Source organism: Colobus angolensis, unplaced genomic scaffold, assembly GCF_000951035.1.
Source record: "Colobus angolensis palliatus isolate OR3802 unplaced genomic scaffold, Cang.pa_1.0 Scaffold217, whole genome shotgun sequence".
Taxonomy (NCBI): domain Eukaryota; kingdom Metazoa; phylum Chordata; class Mammalia; order Primates; family Cercopithecidae; genus Colobus; species Colobus angolensis.
In genome coordinates, this window is record NW_012115344.1 from 1,180,761 (window position 1) to 1,201,840 (window position 21,080).

At 32.7% G+C, this 21,080-nt stretch overlaps 1 protein-coding gene across 2 annotated transcripts in view; it reads right to left on the bottom strand.

Moving 5' to 3' along the window:
* EMCN (endomucin) overlaps nt 1-21,080 on the bottom strand; it is a 129,220-nt gene that overhangs the window by 77,617 nt on the left and 30,523 nt on the right. For both annotated transcript variants that reach the window (XM_011943202.1, XM_011943201.1), the window contains exons 2-4: nt 14,429-14,554; nt 9,963-10,037; nt 1,690-1,806 (exon numbers count right to left, since the gene is read on the bottom strand). In XM_011943202.1, the coding sequence (XP_011798592.1) occupies nt 1,690-1,806; nt 9,963-10,037; nt 14,429-14,554 (318 nt within the window). The remainder of the gene's footprint in view (nt 1-1,689; nt 1,807-9,962; nt 10,038-14,428; nt 14,555-21,080) is intronic.

A 21,080-nucleotide genomic window follows, 5' to 3' on the forward strand; every position in this document is an offset into this window, starting at 1 on the left:
GACTTTGACGAGACGAGAGAAGAAGGCTTCAGTCCATCAAACTTCTCAGAGCTAAAGGAGGAATTACGTACCCAGCACAAAGAAACTAAAAATCTTGAAAAAAGAGTGGAAGAATTGACTTTGTTCTTTTTCAAAAATGTTTTGACTATTCCAGGTCCTTTATATTTCTGTATAAATCTAGGGTCATCTTACCAATTTATTTTAAAAAACTGGGATTCTGGTAGGGATTGCATTAAATATATTAATCAATTATTGATCAACTTGGAGAAAATTATCATATAAATATTGAGGTTTCTAATCTATAAAGATGTAATGTCTCTTTAGATATTTAATTTCTCACCAAAATAGTTTGTAGTTTAGTGTACAAATCTTTCACTTCTATTGTTGAATTTGTTTCTATGTATTTTATACTTTTTAATGCTATTGAAAATGGAATTATTTTCTTAATTTTATTTTGGATTGCCACTGTTAACATACAAAAATATAATTTACTTTTATATATTTTATATCCTGTGCTACAAACCACTCTTTAGTGGTTTTAGTAGTTTTATAGTGAATTATTTGAATTTTCTACATAGATAATTATGAGTCTGCTAATAAAAAATGCTTTATTTCTTCCTTTTCAATCTAAATGGATCTATGTATTATCCATTGTTGAACTGTACTGTCTAAAACCTCTGGTTATAATGTTGAATAAAACTGATAAGAACAGACATCTTTGGTATGTTCCAGATCTTAAGGGGAAAACATTAAGTCTTTCTTTATTAGGTATGATGTTAGCTGTAGGCTTTTTGTATATGCCCTTTATCAAGTTGAGAAAATTTCATTATATTTCTAGTTTATTGAGAGTTTTTAATATGAACGAATGTTAAATTTTCTTGAATGTGCTTTCTACATGTACTGATTTTACTAATATGTTGTATTACTTTCTTTGGTTTTCATATGTTAAACCAATCTTGCATTTCTGGGATAAATCTGACTTGTTCATATTTTATATTCTTTTTTACTTGCTACTCATTTTTTGCAATATTTTATCGAGGATATTTGCATCTATGTCTAAGAGCCATATTGGTCTGTAGTTTTCTTTACTTGCTTTTTCTTTTCATTCTTTTCTTGCTTTGGTATCAGGGTAACATTAGCCTCAGATAATTATCTGTGCAGTGTTTTCCCCTCCTTTACGTTCTAAAAGAGTTTGGGAAGAGTTAGTATGATTTATTTCTGAAATACTTTAAAGAATTGACAATTGAAGCCATCTTGGCTTGGGGTTTTCTTTATAGGAATATTTTTAGTTCCTATTTCAATTTCTTTAATCATTATAGGTTTTATTTTTTTTCAGATTTCCATATCTTCTTGAGTCAGTTTTAGCAATTTATTTCTTTCTAACAATTTTCTCATTTCATCTAAGTTGTCTAATTTGTTGGCTGAGCTGTCCTTTTAGTGCCAGGTAATATCATAGATTACTGCCCAGTCTTGCATTAATCTTTGTTGTGACCCATTCATTTGTGGCTGCAGTGTGATAGGGTATCTCTGTAAAAGATGAGGCTGCCAAATGATTATTCTATTGGGTAGAGGCTAAGAGACAATTTAAACAGGATATAATTCCTTGGCAGTTGTATGCTGGAAAACATTCTGAAACTAGTTTTATCCAACACACTAGTTTAACATTTCAGCACAAATCCTCATACTTACTCTTGGGTTTGGAACTTTGCAATGTTGAAAGAGCATTTGGAGGTGTAACACTTGTTACTGTTACGTTTGAAATGATGGACTTATTCTCCCTGACATCAGGGGTTGTGACTCTTAATCCTGTAAAAAGAATGAACAGTCATCAGGAGTATAACAAATCACCAGATCATCTTATTAATATTCATATTAATATCCAACTAAAACTTGAAGATTAATTTCTAGAAGTCTTCTGACCAAGCCTTAGAAATCCAGCATTTTAACATTCACCTTTTGGTGATATAATTAGTTACTTTAAAGAATGTGGAGGGACATTAACTTTCTTGTGTAGGTTATCTCACTTGATTATCATTGTAATCTTATGAATTAGGTAATCATGATGATAATTATTTTATATATGACTCAGATAAATTAAATAATTTCCCCACAATCACATAACTTGTAATAGGAAAGAACCATGACCTGAATTCAAGCCTTTCTGACGCAAAAGTTAATCACTCAGCTACCCTGGGAAAAGAAAGGTAAGGATGTGGTAGTAATTAAGTATGGCACTATTGTTCTCATGCCACTTGGGAAAATATTTTCAAGCAAGTAGAATAGTCAGGGAATAAGGGATAATAGGACATAAATGGAATACAGTTTTAATTATACTTAGTTCATTTTCTTTGAAAAAAAAAGAAAAATTTATAACAAAAATATAAGCTGAGCTTTTCAAAGACAACATTTGAATAAGATGACTTGAAACAACTTATATTTGCCTATATATTCTGAAAAAAAATCAATGCCCTTCAGTTTTTTCAGTCTAGTATGGAAACATTGGGCTAGTGAAGAAATGCAGACATGCCATTTACTGCATGCTTGGTGTTAGCTAGATGTGATGCTACCTGGAGATGAGGGGAAAGCAGTTTAGTAGATCTCTAACACGGAGTAGAATGGAGCAAGAACTACTGGTGCTTTCTAGGAGTGCAGTCAACTTCCATTCTATGTCAACAAGTATCTACTGTGTAATACAAATTCTTAGTGCAGTTGAGGAAGTCATGCTGAAGAAAGGGATTGTTTGCAAGAAGACTTCATAGACAGTAGATAAATGTATTTTCCTTCAGGTAAAAAGCCTTTGGAAATTAGTGTGCAAACAAAATGAAATAAATTCAAATGTAGTCTACAGTGTTAATCCTGCATATGAGAGAGAATGAGTGGGAATGGCCATACATTTCAGAGGTTAAATAGGGAGGAAAATATGTGAAGTAGAGATATGCCTTATTATAGCAAGAAAGCAGAAATTGATATTCTTGTTAGCATGGAAGTGGAACAGGTCATCCAAGGTGCAGAAACTCAACATTTGAGGATGGAGGAACTCCTAGGGGGTAAAGATTTTGCTTCCCACTGGAATTCCAACATATGTTTGGGAAAGATCAGAACAGGAGTTTCTCTTCAGAAATCTTTGGAGAAGAATTCTTCAGCTGAGCTAAAATTGGAAAGCATGAAAAAGCTATCCTGAAAGCCTAAAGAGTTCCCTAGTATCAAGCAGACTCAATGGTCTTGGTGGAGGGAAAGAGAATATATAGCTAAGAAAGATGTGGAGGGCTGCCAGATTGGAAATACACAAAGAAAGGAGAAAAATAATGGAATAGCTGGGAATGTAACGCTAAAGATTTTGCTTAGAGAATTGCCTATTATAAATGTGGGATATATTTCACAAGTGAGAATTAGAGCCTACACTCAATGTAGGACAGGTTGTCAATTATACCGCATGAAGTAGGTCATGCAGCAAATCTTGAATGTTTAAGGTAAATCAAAATATTTTAAAATATTCGTGGTAAACCCAAACTGAATAGAATAAAAGATGCTGCCACAGCCACACATTTTTAAACTTTACTAATACACAGAAATACTTCAAATCCTAGTCTCAGGAGAGAAGAATCTACAAATGGTTGACTAACATTTATTAAGATATGAGAATCATAGTCATATTAACCTCTTTTTGAGAAAACTTCCAGTTGTGTTTATGGTTAACACATAGTTTATTCGAAACTACTGCCAATGAGTAATTCACACCTTCAGATAAAAGGTAAATCAATCTTGAAGCTAGTCTTTAAATCTAAATACTTTCTACTTTCCCTTACATAACGATATGTACCTGCTTTCATCTACAGTTATGAATTGCACTATAATCCTAGACAATAGTGCATGCATTAGGTTTCACAAACATTATTTTTCTGCAGAAATATTAATTTATTAGAGAATTGCATCAAGCTACATTGGCTTTACCTTTATGACTTGTGTTTTTGAGATTCATGTATGTTTAAATCTTAGCTTTTGGTATAGGTGGGACGCATTAAAGACAAAACACAAGGAATTTATCCATATTTGAGTTGGAAAAAATGAGAACTTAACACAAGAGATGCTTGAGGGAGTCGTATCAGTACCAGATTGTAAATCGATACAAGAAATCTTGATTCCATACATGTCCTTAGATGAAAACCACTGCATAGGGCTGAGAGGAGTGTGAGGGAGAGGGTCTGTTTTACAATTATCTTGGAATTATTAACATTAAATTTATTTTGTATATTTTGAGAAATTAAGTTTATTGAGGAAAACAGTAAATCAGGATATTAACTACATTAGGAATCTAATGTGTAGTTACCAATTAACTTGAAGGGAGGGTTTGGCAGCTTTATTCCTTTGGAATTACATAATGTGAATTACAGCATTGTTTTATCTGATGCCCACAGGAAAAATGTCTGACCACTTTGTCTTAAGCAATAGAATAAAAGGTAAGAGACTTCTGACAAAATTAGCATTTACTAAAATACATGCTGTAGACTACTAGTACTGTGGTATATTTGGTTTAACATGAATCAAAGATGCTTTTAAAATATTTAGGAATAAATTTAATCAAGGAAATGAAAGAGTTGCACACTGAAAACTAAAAAAACATTAATAAAAAACTAAATAATTCACAAATAAATGAAAAGATACCCTATATTCATGGATTAAAATAATTAATATTAAAATGTCTATACTACCCAAATTGATATATAGGTTTTTAAAAATCCCTATCAAAATTCACAAGTCATTGTTTACAGAAATAGAAAAAAATTAATTTGTGTGGAACCACAAAGGATCCTGAATAGCAAAACAGTCTTGAGAAAGAAAAATAAAAGTAGAGACATCACACTTCCTAATTATTTAAAATTATATCACAAAGCTACAGTAATCCAAACAGTATAATACTGGCATGAAAACAGACATATACACCAGTGGAATAAAATAGAGAGTCCAGATATAAATCTAAACATATATGGTCAATTAATTTTCAACAAGGGCGCCAAGAGGTTACTATAAGGAAAGGATAGTCTCTGCAATAAATTGCACTGGGGAAACTGTATAACCACATGCAAAAGAATGAGATTGTACCCTTATTTGATGTAACACACAAAAATCAACTCTAAATGGATAAAATACCTAAATGTAATACCTGAAATCATAAACCTCCAGAAGAGAAGATAGGGACAAATCTCCTTCACATTGGGCTCAGCAATTATTTTTGGATATTACATCAAAAGCTCAGGCTACGAAAGCAAAAGTAAATAAATGGGACTACATCAAACTAAAAACCTAGTGCACAGCAAAGGAAACAATAGCAAAATGTAAAAGCAGCTTACAAATTGAGAAAAATAATTGGTAAATTATATATCTGATAAGGAGTTAAGAGTCAAAGTTTATACAATAAGTATTTAATTTAAGTCTTTAATCTATCTTGAGTTAATTTTTGTATATGTTGTAAGGAAAGGGTCCAGTTTTATTCTTTTGCATATGACTAGCCTTTTATTCCAGCTTCATTTATTGAACAGGGAGTACTTTCCCCATTGCTTGTTTTTGGCAGCTTTGTTGAAGATTAAATAGTGTAGGTATGTGGTCTTATTTCTGGGTTCTCTATTCTGTTCCATTGGTCTATGGCTACTGTAGCCCAGTAATATAGTTTGAATCAGGTAACATAATACTTCTAGCTTTGTTCTTATTGCTTAGGATTTCCTTGGCTATTTGGGCTTTTCTTTGGTTCCATAAGAATTTTTAAATACTTTTCTTCCAGTTCTGTGAAGATTTTCAATATTAGTTTAATAGACAATACCATTCAGGACATAAGCATGGGCAAAGATTTCATGATGAAAACACCAAAAATAATTGCAACAAAAGCAAAAGTTGACAAATGGGATTGAATTAAACTAAAAAGCTTCTGCAAAGCAAAATAACCTATCAAAAGAATAAGCAGATAACCTACAGAATAGGGGAAATTTTTGCAAACTCTGCATCCAACAAAGGTCTAATATTCAGCATCTCTAAGAAATTTAAATTTACAAGAAAAAACAACTCCATAAAAACATGAGCAAGCCGGGCGCGGTGGCTCAAGCCTGTAATCCCAGCACTTTGGGAGGCCGAGACGGGCGGATCATGAGGTCAGGAGATCGAGACCATCCTGGCTAACACGGTGAAACCCCATCTCTACTAAAAATACAAAAAACTAGCCGGGCGAGGTGGCGGGCGCCTGTAGTCCCAGCTACTCCGGAGGCTGAGGCAGGAGAATGGCGTGAACCCGGGAGGTGGAGTTTGCAGTGAGCTGAGATCCGGCCACTGCACTCCAGCCTGGGCGACAGAGCAAGACTCCGTCTCAAAAAAAAAAAAAACAAACTTGAGCAAAGGACATGAACAGATACTTTTACAAAGAAGACATACATGTAGCCAACAATCATATAAAAAAAGTTCAACATCATTGATTATTAGAGAAATGCAAATCAAAACCACAATGAGATACTCTTTCACACCAGTTAGAATGGCTATTACTAAAATGTTAAAAAATAACAGGTGCTGGAGAGGTTGTGGGGAAAAAGGAAGGCTTATACACTGTTGGTGGGAGTGTAAATTAGTTCAAACATTGTAGAAAACAGTATGGCAATTTCTTTAAGACCTAAAAACAGAAATACCGCTCAGGATAACAATCCCTTTACTTGATATATAACCAAATGAATGGAAGCCATTCTATTATGAAGCACACATATGTTCATTGCAGCACTATTCGGAATAGTAGAGGCATGCAATCAACCTAACTGTCCCATCAATGACAGATTGGATAAACAAAAGATGGTACATATACACCATGAAATGCCATGCAGCTATAAAAAGAATGAAATCATGTCCTCTGCAGGAATGTGGATGAAGCTGAAGAACATTATCCTTAACAAACTAACACAGGAAAAGAAAAGAAAATATTGCATGTTCTCACTTATAAGTGGGAGCTAAATGATGAGAACACATGAACACATAGAGAGGTCAAGGAATAAATCATAAAAAATATTAGAAAATACTTTGCAGTAAATGAATATGAAAACATAATATACCATAATTTATGGAATGCAGAGACAGCAACAGAAACAAGGAAATTTGTAGGTGTTAACACATATTAAAAAGAAGAATAATCTCAAATCAAAATCCTCACTGGTCAATTTGAGAAACTAGAAAAAGAAGAGCAAACTAAACCCATATGAAACAGTGGAAAGAAACACTAAGGATTAGAGAAGAATGAAATAAAATAGGGAATAGAAACACAACACAAAAAAAAATAAAACCAAAAGTTTGTTCTTTGAAAAGATCTATAAAATTGAGACACTTTTAGCTATGCTGATAAAGAAATAAGAGAGAGGAGTCAAGTTATCAAAATTATGAATGAAAGATGATTCATTACTACCAACCTTACAGAAATTAGAAGGATTATAAGGCAATGCTGTGAACAACTATATGCAAACAAATTAGATAATCCAGATTAAATGGGCAAATTCCTAGGAAATCACTAAATACAAAAACTGAGGCAAGAAGAAATAGAAAATCTAATAGACTTATAGTAAGTAAATATATTAAGTTAGTATTTAAAAAAAATTCATGAAGGAAGCTCAGCACCAGGGTCTTCCCTGGAAAATTCTACCAAACATTTAAAGAGCAATTACCACCAATCCTGAAAAACTCTTTCAAAAATTAGTAGAGAAGGGAACACTTCCCAACTTATTGTATGAGGCTAGTATTATTTTGATTTCAAAATCAGACAAATACGTGACAAGAAAACTGCAAACATATATTTCATGAATATGGACACAAAAATTCTTAACAAAATAATATAAATAAAGTCTAACACCATGTGAAAAGAATTATACTCCACGACCAAGTTCCATTTAGCCTAGGAATTCAAGGTTGACTGAACATACAGAAATCAATATCATATGCCACATTAACAAAGTAAGGAATTTTTTAAAAACACTATAATTTCAATATAATAAGACAAGGCATTTTAAAAGATCCAATACCCTTGCATAATAAACACACTCAACAAACTAGTAATAAAAGGGAACTTCCTCATTCTGATAAAGGTCATCTATTAAAAACTCATAATTAACATCATACTTACTGGTGAAAAACTGACAGCTTTCCCTGAAAGTTAGAAACAAGACAAGGATATCTCCTCCCACCACTTCTACTTCAACCTTGTATTGAAGGTGCTAGCCAGGGTAGTTAGGCAATAAAATAAATAAAATAAAATTATAAATAAAAGAAAGTCATCCACGTTGGAAAGAAAAAAGTAAAACTATATTTGCAGATGACATAATCTTGTACATAGAAAATTCTAAGGAATACACATACATATATACACACACACAAATTAGAGCTAATAAATTAGTTCAATAGAGTGGGAGGATATAATATTGACATACAAAAATAAATTATATTTACATATAGTAGCGATGAATAATCCAAACTTGAAATAAAACAATGATTTCATTACAAAATAATTGTATTTAAAATGAATAAAATATTAGGAATAAATTTAACAAAAATAAGTTTAAGCTTAAGCTTTCCACACTTGGAAACTACAAACATCATCAAAATAAATTGAAGAAGACATAGATAAATGGAAAGACATCCTGTGCTCATAAATTGAAAGCCCTGAATGTTAAGACAGCGATACTCCTCAAATTGATCTACAGATTCAGTGCAATCCCTATCACAATCCTAGCTGGCTTTGCAGAAATCAACAAGTTCATCTTAAAATTCACATTAAAATTAGCGTAATAAAATTGGCATGATAAAGTTGAATAGCCAAAACAATCTTAGATAAAAAAGAAAAAGTTGGAGGACTCACATTTGCTTTTTTCAAAACTTAATAGAAAGTGATAGTAATCAAGAGTATATGATTCTGATATAATCATAGGCATTAGGTATAAGTGGAGTAGATTCAGGAGTCCAGAAAAAACTCGTATTAGGTGGATGCAAATGTAATTGGAACTTTTACATTGTCGGGATGTGCCATTTGATATTGGCATACATTCTTAAATAAATGTGATTATGTTTATATATATATATATATCCCTATCATAAAATGAACTTCTAGATATATGCATCTAGAATATATATAGATATATATTCTAGAAGTGTGTGTGTATATATATGTGTGTGTATATATAATATGTTCAACATCATTAATCATTAGAGAAATATAAGTCAGAATTACAAAGAGATACCAGTTCACACCCACTGAGACAAATATAATTAAGACAGACAAGTGTTAGCTAGAATATGGAGATATTGGAACTCTTGTATGTTGCTGGTGGAAAAGTAATATAGTACAGCTGCTTTGGAAATCAGTTCCTTAAAATGTTAAACATAGAGTTACCCTGTGACTTAGCAATTCAACCTCAAGACATATACTTAAGAGAAATGAAAAACATGGGCAGACAAAAACTTGCACATAAATGTTCATAGCAGCATTATTTATAATCATTAGCAAGTAGAAACAATGCAGATGTTCATCAATTAATAAATGGATAAACAAAATGTGATATATCCATAAAATGCAATATTATTTAGTGATAATAAAGAATGAACTACAGATACATATTACAACATGGATGAACTTGAAAACATCATACTAACTGTCCAGACACAAAAGGTCATATATTGTATGATTCCATTTATATGAAATGTCCAGAATAGGCAAATCTATAAAAGAAGTCAATAGTTACCACAGGCTGGGAGGGGGATATGGGAAGTGATTGGTAATTGATACAGAGATTCCTCTTGGGGAGATTAAAATGTGCTGAAATTAATAGTGGTGGTGGCTGTACAATCTTGTTAATATACTGAAAACTTCTGAATTGTACACTTTAAAAGGGTGACTATTACGTTATGTGAATTATGTATTTTTTAAAATGGTAGAAAAATGAATCATTACTCACCTTCATCTTTATTTGTTATTAATAAAGTAACTGTTGTCATCAGAGATGTTTTAAGTAATTCGCTGGTGATTGTTCCTAGTTTGATAAAATAGATTACATTATTAATCATAATCTCATGCTATCTGTCAATAAATAAATAAATAAAAGTAAGTTAAATCTATAGGTGGACTGGCATCTCTCCTTTGTCTATCTTTAATTTTTCCCATTTTCCAGTTCATTTTGTCTAAAGAATATATACATTAAATGCTTGGGTGGCCTACACACACACACACACACACACACACACAAACACATTTTTGCACAGTAAGTCCCCAAAACAAGTTTCCACTGAAGATTGTTACTTAGGTATCCTTAAACATGCAAAAATTACGGCAAAATACAAAATTCTAATGTTTAAAATCATTTTATTTTTCCCTGTGAGAAAAGTGACATGGTCAATAGGACCTAGGAATATCATGCCTTTTTTTTTTTTCTAGAATTACATTTCATTTTATATATTTAGTTATGGTACTGAAATTTCTAAATGAATATAAGTTATGAAGGAACCTGAAAACTTCTGTATTAATTTGTTTATTTATGAAATGTTCTTTGAGTTCCCAATCTATGCCAGGTGCCCTTCTTTGCTCTTGAGGGCAGTATCCAATTCTAGTCACATTTTTAATGTTAGTATCAAGAATTATTCCTGGCATACACTAGGCATTTTGTCAATGTTGTTTCAAATAAGGAAGCACTCATATAACACATGAAAAATCAACCAAGGGGCAAATCTGCCCTAAATAGTCAATGTGACTCATCAGTTTGATACTTACTCTCCAACTCTCTGTAATAGTCTTTTTTCCTTCCTTCCTTCCTTCCTTCCTTCCTTCCTTCCTTCCTTCCTTCCTTCCTTCCTTCCTTCCTTCCCTCCTTCCTCTTTCTCTTCTCTCCTTGCTTGATAAGGTCTTGCTCTGTCACCCAGGTTGGAGTGGAGTGGTATGAGCATATCTCACTGCAGAATCAGACTTCTGGCCTCAAGTGATCCCCCAATTTCAACCACCCAAAGCTCTGAGATTATAGGTGCGAGCCACAGCACCTGGACCCTCTTCTTTGTTCATTCCTTTTTTAGCAATTTTATTTTAGACTCAGGGGGTACATGTGCAGGTTTGCTCCATGGGTATATTGTATGATTAGGGCAAAAAGCTATTTATTTTTAAAGATATTATATCATTTTGAGTAAATAAATATTTATAATAGATTAAATCATTAGAATATCATAATTTTACTCTCTGCAAAATTGTTTCTTAAACTAGCATTCATTCATACCATTTTCCAAAACAACCTTTGAGAAGCATGTTGAATTCTATTTAGGCTACAAATGTTTCAAAGAAATGTCTAATTTGTAAACATCTCATATTTTGTGATGATAAACTCAAAGCAAAATGTCAACTTTGCCACTTTAAAATTCTATGAAAAGGAGAAACCAAAAAATCATATACAAAGATATCCCAGGCACTTCATTTTCTATTCAAATATAACGAGGAACAGAAAGACAATAAATAAAAGGGAAAGACTATAGAGAAAATTGGAGTACTCAAACTCATATTTTTTCTGACTAATCATACAAGAAATTTCCAAGAATGTGTTTAAAATGTTGTTCTTTGTAGTTGTATCTAGTTAGTTTCTACATCACCATATTCAGCACCCTGTGTGAGATAGGTGGCCAAAAGCATTGGCCTCCTTTACTGACCTCAGGTACTAAAATATTTAATACCAGAAATTGTCAGTATCACTGTTGAGAAATATTTATTCCTGCACTATAATTCAACTCATTGAAAAATACTAGACTATTCAATGTTTTTTAAGTGAAGCTGAATAATCATCAACTTTTAATGTAAAAAAAATAAATTTCAAGTTTCTTTTTTATCCTAGAAGTTTATTTTATGACAGGGATATTCAACGTCTGTCAAATGTTGATTTTTAACTCTAGCCATTTGGCCTTTGCACAAAATGTGCAGTGCACTTGATGTACATCTAGGAAGAGGTCAAGTCCCATTTCTCTAATTGGGTAAATCTCTGAAAGCAAGTCCTGCTCCAGGCAAAGCTCTATCAATCACATCTACCACTTCAGTGATTATGTTGCTGCAAGAAGAATTCTCATCTCAGTTGCACATTTTCCACTTTTCTGATGATAGAATTTCTGCCATTGGCAAGAAAAATACATTTTATGTGATGTAGAAAGACATAAGCACTCCTAGACCAACGATCTTTTGACCTTTAAACAAAGAAACTCTGATTAGGAAGCCCTAAAATGAAAAATAAAGACGCTTCTCCATGTTGTGTTTTTTCAGTACATACTTTCATTGTGGCTAAGAGGACCATATTGGCCATGAGAAAGAGGGGAATAATGGACTTGTTCACTACAGATACCTTTTTCTTGTATTATTTAGTAATTTTAAAAATTATTATTTTGGAGAATGGGACAATAAAACTCCTCCAAATGTAAGCCCCTCACAGGCCTGAAATTAGTAAGTCAAATATACTGATCCACAATGCCTAGAACTTGATAATTCAAGATAAATTCTCCATCTTCTTTATTACTGTGTACTAACTGTGTTGCCCTTAGGAGGATGGGCATATTAAGTGTACTTAGTCTGACTCATCTAACCCTTAATACATGGTACTGATCAAATAAACCAGACAAAAAGAAGTTATTCTCTTTGTCTTCTTTGTCCAGTGTTGTTCCCTCATTCTCCTATAAGCATCACAGACCCCAATTTGCCTAATGACTTTCTCAGCCCTACCACCATGCCAGACTTTCTGTTTCTCACTCTGGATCAAAGCAGTTGGGGACGTGAGAGCCTGCCTTTCCTGCTTTATATCTCTTTTCCACCTCGCTCTCTCAGCAGCCCTCATTAGAGATCCCCACTAACTTCCTTCCTTTAATTTCCCTCCCACTGCTAGATTTACATTTTGAGATTTTAACCCTTAAAGTTCTCAAAATAAATATCAGATGATACTAAAGTATTATTATTGATTTGGAGGATTTGATGATGGCCTTGTAGATTTGCGATTAATTGTCTCTTTTTTGAGATGCATATTTAATGTATAGAAGTCAACTGGCATGAAATCTGGGTTCCCTTCAAAGTACCTTGATAACCAAATTAAGAGAGAGAGTAAAACAGAGAGAAGGTAGGAAGGGGAAATAAAAACAAAAATGAAGCAAATGTGATAAAATCTAGATACAGAGTGATTTGGGGAGATAGACATATGGAGATAAATTACAGTATTCTCTACTTTTGGATATAGCTGTCTATTTTTATAGTAAAAATTGATAAAAAGTAAAACTTCTCTGACCCATTACAATTTTTTATAATTGTATATGAATAATTTAACACTCAAGTGGATAACTACTGAAGGACACAGACAACAGTGTAGTAAAGGAGTGTGTGTGTGTGTGTGTGTGTGTATGTTACCTCAAGTATTCTACGCACTTGCTTCAAAGAAGGGTGCTTCAGTGTTCTGCTATGGGGGACCCCAAGAAGTAAAATTGCCAGAAATTTTCTGGTTTCATCTTCTAATCAAACAATGCAGAAATAATGGACTATGATCATAGTACTCTTTGTCTCTGACAATCACCACCCTATTCAAGGCCAGCAAACTAGCTTTCATTGGTCTTCTGCATACGTTTGATCCTGGCCTTAGATTGAAAATTAAGGGGGGGATAAGCATAGGAATTTCAGTTATCCATTCATCAAGATAGATGATTTTCTGGTCTTTCCATGACCTTAGTATTCTAACCAGAGTTTTTGCCCATAGATAATCCACAAATCTGTTTTTCTTTTCCATTGATTACAGGACCTGCGTGATATGCCTTATTTCATGTGTGTTACAAGATGGGCAGATGCAGTATGCATTGCATTGATAACCTCTTGGTTTTTTAATGGAAGTATTCTAATGGCTTTTAACATTTTTGTGGATGGTAAAGTAATCTCCTTAAATACCTAGCTAGAAAACATAATATAGTTGTCACTCAGTCCAATAACAATAATGACTACATTGCTACTGAAACCTACAAATTAAATCTATTATCAACACAATACAACCAACAAAACCAGTCTGTTATTAATACAGTTTCAACATGTTGGCTGTGCTGCTTAGGTGGAGAACTGGAATATTTAGAAAGATATTTTATGACTTAGGACATGGCAATTTCTTTCTTCTCTAAAAATAAACTTTGTGTATGTAACATTCACAATAAAATCATTCTCAAACAGGAAGTGATCCCAAAGAATATCAACAAAGAAGCTCACTGAGATTTCAGGGTTTTGTATGGAACCCCAGGTAACACACAATTTCAAAATCATGAAATAGCACTGGCCTTTATAACAATGAGATATAAGATCCCAAATTATTTTCTCATACTGATGTATATACACTACTACTTTTATTTGTTAAAGTTAAACTAATTTACTAATAGTTAATCCTACCTTTAGGAGTTGTTTCAATTGTTGTTGTGATAACATCTTTCTGTGATGATCCTGTGTTTGGTGTTGTTACAGATGTTTTTGTTGTAGTAACGACAACTGATGAAGGAGTAGTTGCATTTATAACACCTGAAAAAAGTAAATTACATTAAAGTAGTTGCATTAACACTTACATATAGTTTTCTAATTAACAGACTAGTATATTTAAACAAGTATACTGTATATGTACTACTGCTAAACCGATCAGTAGAATGTGAATTTGCAGCCAATTTTCTAGTTGTAATCAATTTATCCTTAGCTGAGCATTTATTCACTAACTGCATCTACTTCTCACCAATGGCATGAATTTTCAAGATGACTGGTTAGTAGTTTGTGGTTTCAGAGCAATATAATTTCTGAGAAAACTAACGTGGAATAAATGTATAAATTTGAAATTTAATAATATTTTTAATCCAACTCAATGAACCTTGCAAGATGAAATGCTTACATGGGCACTCTCTGGGCAGTAGATGTTTCACTAAATATTTTTACATCACATTAAAGTTATTAAGTAGCAAAATGTCAATATTAGTATATGTCTTCTTCATACAAAGCACTCTATATAAATATGTACTACATAAAGTATAAAATATAAAACATAATTAATAAAGACAAGAGTATACATATATACCTATATATATACACATATATACATAGATACATAATTGCAACATACTTAAAAGTAATAGAGCCACCATAAATCCACATTTTTTAATAGTATATTTCTCTAAATTTTAACATAATTTGGGCAAAGGCACAGAAATGAAGGCAATACATTTTTAATCCATATTATATATTTATTTTAAATAAGAATTCTTAGAACTTCTGTTGAAACAAATGAGGAAATCGGTCTTCTGTAACAACCAGAGTTGGCAAAATCATCACTTCATTATTATTTTTCAAAGTGAAGTATGTAGGATTTATCTCAGTGTTCTATAGAAAGATTTACTTCACATAAAGTTATTTAAATTTGTTAGCATTTATAAAATATTTTTAGTCCTGTATTTTGTTGTTTTCATCTCTGGAAATACAGTTTTATGTTAAAAATCAACATACAGCAAGCAAATGTATAAAAATTTGGAAAAAAATATTCACATCTATGGTAGGGCGTTGTTTTTTGTTGTTACTTGGTCTGGATAGAGTATATATACCATGTTAGTTAAGAGGATGGATTTTGAATAACGAAGGCATATTCAAATCCCAGTCAAACTGGGTATGTTATTACAGTAAATATATGTCAATAGTATGACTTCTTAAATTTAAATTACATTTGAAATGTTCCTTTTTGAATCTGAGAAAAAACAACAATCTAGCATGTCAATGAAACCAGCATCTCAGACGTCATGACATAGAGTATACGTGCCATATAATTTTATAGTCTTGAGATGCTCGAAAGTGTTAGTTCTTAGCACTGACTGTTTATAGATAGCACATAGAAATTGCTTGAGGTATTCAACACATGGAGAAATGTGTTCAGCACATACAGAAATGATAGAATTGCATTTTCACAGGCTTTATGGAAATCAAGGCAAAAGCTTTTTTCACTTCTGGGGGTGCACTTCACACCCTTGGTCCTTACCTCCGTACCCCACAATATTCAGCAGGGAGCAGGAATACAGCCTGTTGAAGCTTATCTTTTCAACATTAGTCATTTTGTTCTGGCTATTTTTGTTTTAGTCTTAACTTCCATAGATGTAACACTCATTTTAAATTTTATATTGAGGTTGAAGAAATCACTAAAAAAAAAAATAGCACGTAGACAGGAAAATTCACCTACAAATAGCCTGAATGATCCTCATCTGTGGACTTCCTAAATAGTAACATTGTTAATTTCTGAGCATAATCAACATCTTTAGAGATGTTTTTTTCCTTCCTTCCTTCCTTCCTTCCTTCCTTCCTTCCTTCCTTCCTTCCTTCTTTCCTTCCTTCCTTCCTTCTTTCCTCCCTCTTTCCTTCCTTCTTTCCTCCCTCTTTCCTTCCTTCTCTTCCTTCCTCCTTCCTTTTTTCCCTTCATTTCCTTCTTTCCTTTTCTCCCTCACTATTTATTGAGCAACTACTTACGTAAAAATCATGATTAGATACAATAAAAGACTCTATGATTTATCACATGGTATCAAACATTACTTTTAGTCTGGTAGGAAACATAATGCCTATACACAGTAAATAATAAGGTATATCATGTATAGTTTGTGCAAACCAGTGTTTTTCAAACTGCAGGTTGTGATACAATTAAAGAATAATTAAATCTCTGTAGTAGATTGCAGTCAGAGCTTTTCCCAAATTGGAAAAGAAGAGAAACAATGTGAGAGTGTGGTATTGCAAATAATAGGTAAGTATTGTTTCATGAAGCTTTAGTATAGGGGTGTGTGTGTGTGTGTGTGTGTGTGTGTGTGTGAAGTCTGCACGAAATGTGTGCCAATGCAAAGCACATTTCTTACTGTGATTCCAGTCAAAAATTTGAAAGCTGCTGGACAAGCAATAAATTGGACAAGACTTTATAAGATAAAATAAGATTACCCTGCTGGTATGAACAAGGAATACTTCATGCTAGGAACTAGGGCTTGAAGAGTAATAATATATCCATACAGGGAGAGGAAAGGGCATGAGATGAGCTCTGGAGTGGAGAAGTGAAAGGTATTTTGGAGTACTGCAAACAGTTCTGTCTAGCTGGATTGCAGTGTGCTATGAAAGAACGTAGTGTGCATGATCTGGGAAAATATTGGAGGCCAACTGTAGAAGACCATGAACACCCAGACCAAGATTTAAGATTTTATCAAGTCGCTGGAGAGCCATGGAAAGTGACCAAACAGAAATTCCACCCTAGGAAAGACAATGGGGAAGTGAGTGAGGCAGAGAATGAGAAGACTCCAGTTGGATCAAGCTGCAAGCCCTCATTTTTACATTTATTAATGTCCTCTGCCCTTTTGAAGTTATCATGTGACATCAACGAATTCACATCTGAAAAATGACTTTATGAAAACTACAATTAAGGGAATTTCTAACCATGGTGCGGTAAGATTGAGGTGTACTATAAGGCTTTTCCTCCTCAACATCCTTAAACATATTTGGCCCCTGATTTCTCCTGAATCAAACTTTAGTTCATTCATACTCTTTAACATCTCTATTATTAGTTCTATGGGTTGTTTAACAAACAGCATGCCCTCTTTCGGAAACTCCTTAAAGTACTGAGTGTGCCATGTTCTAGGCTCAATGTAAATACTTTCTGTGGGTTTTCTAATTTAAAGACACAAAGAGGCTCATATTCTTACGATCACCATTTTATGGATAAGGACACTGAGGCTCAAAAAAGGTAAACAGTTTGCCAACAATATGCACTGGTAAGTGATATAGTTTGAATTTAAATTCAGGCAGCCTTGACTTCAGATAGTATTTTCTTAACCATCACACATCTGGCCATAAGAAGGTAGTGCTATGTAAAGCTACTTACCTCACCTCGGCTCCACCTGCTCTCTGCTTTTGACAGGGGGTGATAGTGACTAGACACACACATGTTTTTCTCTTATGTAACTACAATGATGAAATAGACAAAATAGTTCACTATTTTTTTCTTAAAGAAACAAACATTTCAAGTGCCACATATATACATATATATGTATACATACACACACAGAAAATGTTTCCGTATCAGACTTCAAGCTTTAAAGAAAATTTCCCATTGGATAACACTATTTAGATCTGAAAAATACAAAAAATGTTTTTTCATTTAGAAAAGTTTTGCAACTGGAAACTTTGTCTTACCACGTGGTGGAAAAGAATTATTTCCTCTAACTACCACGGTTGAAGATTTTATAGACCATGATGCATGTAGCACCAGATATGGTTTACTGTATTATCTGTAAATTCCTTCTATGTCTTATTTAATTTTGTAATAAACCATTGGGAGGAATAGCTTATTCTAAAGTATCTTCTTTTCACAGGACATGGTGAGATATTCTTTTTTTCCTCTGTATGTCAAAATGATTAAAGATAAATTTAACAAGGCAAATTGAGCCTCATGACTTTACTTGTGCCAAAGCAGATAGTACTGCTCTTGGGATGTTGTAAGAGAAACAGATGGTATTTTGTCCTGATTCCACCCTGTCCCCATATATCCAGACTTGGAGAACTCAAGGGATACTGTGATACCAGTTTCCTGTACTACAAAGGATGAAGCGTTATCTGAATATTAAGAAAATAACTATTCTAATTATTAGAATTCTATGATAGGTTTTTTCTAAGGTCTTTCCATAGATTCTGAAATAGTTCTGTATTCTGTGAGGTTCAATATAGGAAATTCCCAGCTGTGCACATATAGGAACTTTCATGTGAACTTTCTTTTTTTTTTTTTTTTAGTCTTTGAGAATTCAGCTTATAGCTGAAAACTAAATATATTTTATTCTGTTTTCAAATGATAAAGTCATCTACTCTTTGTAATTACAAAGCACGTCTAATCTTTGTAATTATATTTTTAGGTAATTGTCAAATAGTCACTAAAAGTTAGGTTTTTGTTTAAAGAGACAGAGTCTTGCTATTTTTCTCAGACTGGCCTTGAACTCCTGCGCTCAAGATATCATCCCACCCTATGCCTCCTGAGTAGCTAGGATTGCAGGTGTGCTCCATGACTGGCTAAAGTCAGAATTTTTATCCATCCTTCTAATGAGTAGTGCTCTCTCCAGTTATCTTTCCTCTTTGGGACAGCGGATCGCCTCTCCTTTACTAAGTCTGCACCTAAAGTTCAGTAGAAATCCATTACTAAAGAAAGTAGATCTGGCTTTTTCTAGATCAACACAAACATTGAAGACAGTAACTTAAAATTCTAGGATGATTTGAGATCGGGGAATAAATTTTTTGGTATCCGAATGAAATATAATCTTTGCATTTTCTAGCTTAGAAAAGTTATGAGTTTAGGATAGTTTCAGAAGATCACAGCACCAATTAGTAAAAAAGTCTCCTTGATTTATATTTCAGTACTCTTCAGTACATGATATACAAAAATCTGGTTTTGTTTCTAATTATACTACTTGGGTGTATGGAATGAACTTGCCTTCTGAATTATCTCTGAGAAAATATTTGCTTGCCAGTTTGCTCCATAAACAACATTTTGGAAGGAAGGTTTAAACTCTTTAAGAAAATGAAAAAATGATTTCTTCAAAAATATATAATTACAGTACATACAAAATGCTAATTACCAGGTGGTCTTATAAATGTCGACTGTCTTATTCCTATTATTAGGTAACAATGTCATAACCTAGACCAACTAATTTATGGAATTGCTGTTAAAACAATTTTATTTCTCAATAGCTTACAATGTATTATTTCTACAAATTTATAAGGTCTTCATGCATCTCTACCTTGTATTTACTCCTAGCAACTCAGTCGTTTACAATTTTTAAAAAATTTTATCTTAAAATAAAATAATTGCCAGTTTTTCAGCTACGATTTTGTAGATTTTTATTCTCTTGTGTATCACAGTATATAATGAACAAAGACGTACTTCTTAAGTTTGCATGTAATGGCAATGCATAAATTGGGACTTATAAATGGTAGGAGGATCCCTTTTCATAGTAATTTGTCAGTAATTACTAACATTATAATTCTTATTGTACACTTTCTATGGCAGTAAATGACCATTAATGAAGTGTAAGTTGAAAATTTCCATCTTTCTCACATATTAAAGAGATACATAAAAACATATGTAAACATAATAAAATATACAAAAATAGATACAAATAAAATAAAGTACTGTTGCCATATTTGCATCAAATAGTCTTCATAAAAAACCTGGCACCAATTTCTTCTTGATTATTAATTTCATATTAACACAGTTGTACACTAATGGTGATCCTTCTCTTTTGATGTGGGAGAGGTCACTTTGATCCACTGCCAACCAAATTAAATGCAGCAAGTTTTTTCAATTAAAAGAAAAAAAGTTATTATGTGATGATGCAGCCCAGATAATTTCTTCTGTTTGCCTTCCTCCAAAAATTGTATGATATCATATAAAAATGTATAAGTAACTCATTAGCCAAGAGTTATTTGCCTCAATAAATATTTATTCAACATCAATTTCAACAGATGTTCAGCACAATTTTAAAATGTGTGTTTTTCCTAGAGGAACTTAGAAGTTTTTTTTCTGATACTTAAGCTATAAATATATGTGAAACATCTAGAAGATTATGCTTGTAGTTATGCCATATAAAAATGGCATTAAATAATTAGTACTATACATAGCTGGTTCCATACAATATTAAGTGAAATCAAAGTGAGGTCATGTCTCTCTGTGTCTGGCATAATAAGAAATTATTTTCTTGGAGGAAGATTTTTCAAGAGAAGCCAGATAACACTTTTCTCAGGAGAGAAAAATGTTTATATTCGAATAGAAGAGAAAAACCAATAGTGCCAATAATATGAGATACAAAAAGGGACATTGATGATGTTACACATTAATAAGCATAATATTTTCAAAGGGGAAATCAGGGAAATCCCATTTGCAATGAAAACATCAGAGCAACTCTTGTAAAAGAGGATTTTAAATTTAAAATACATTTTCAATTAAAGCTAAAAAATATTGTAGCAGGCACAACAATTCTGAGAATGTTTAAATTTCCTATATGAA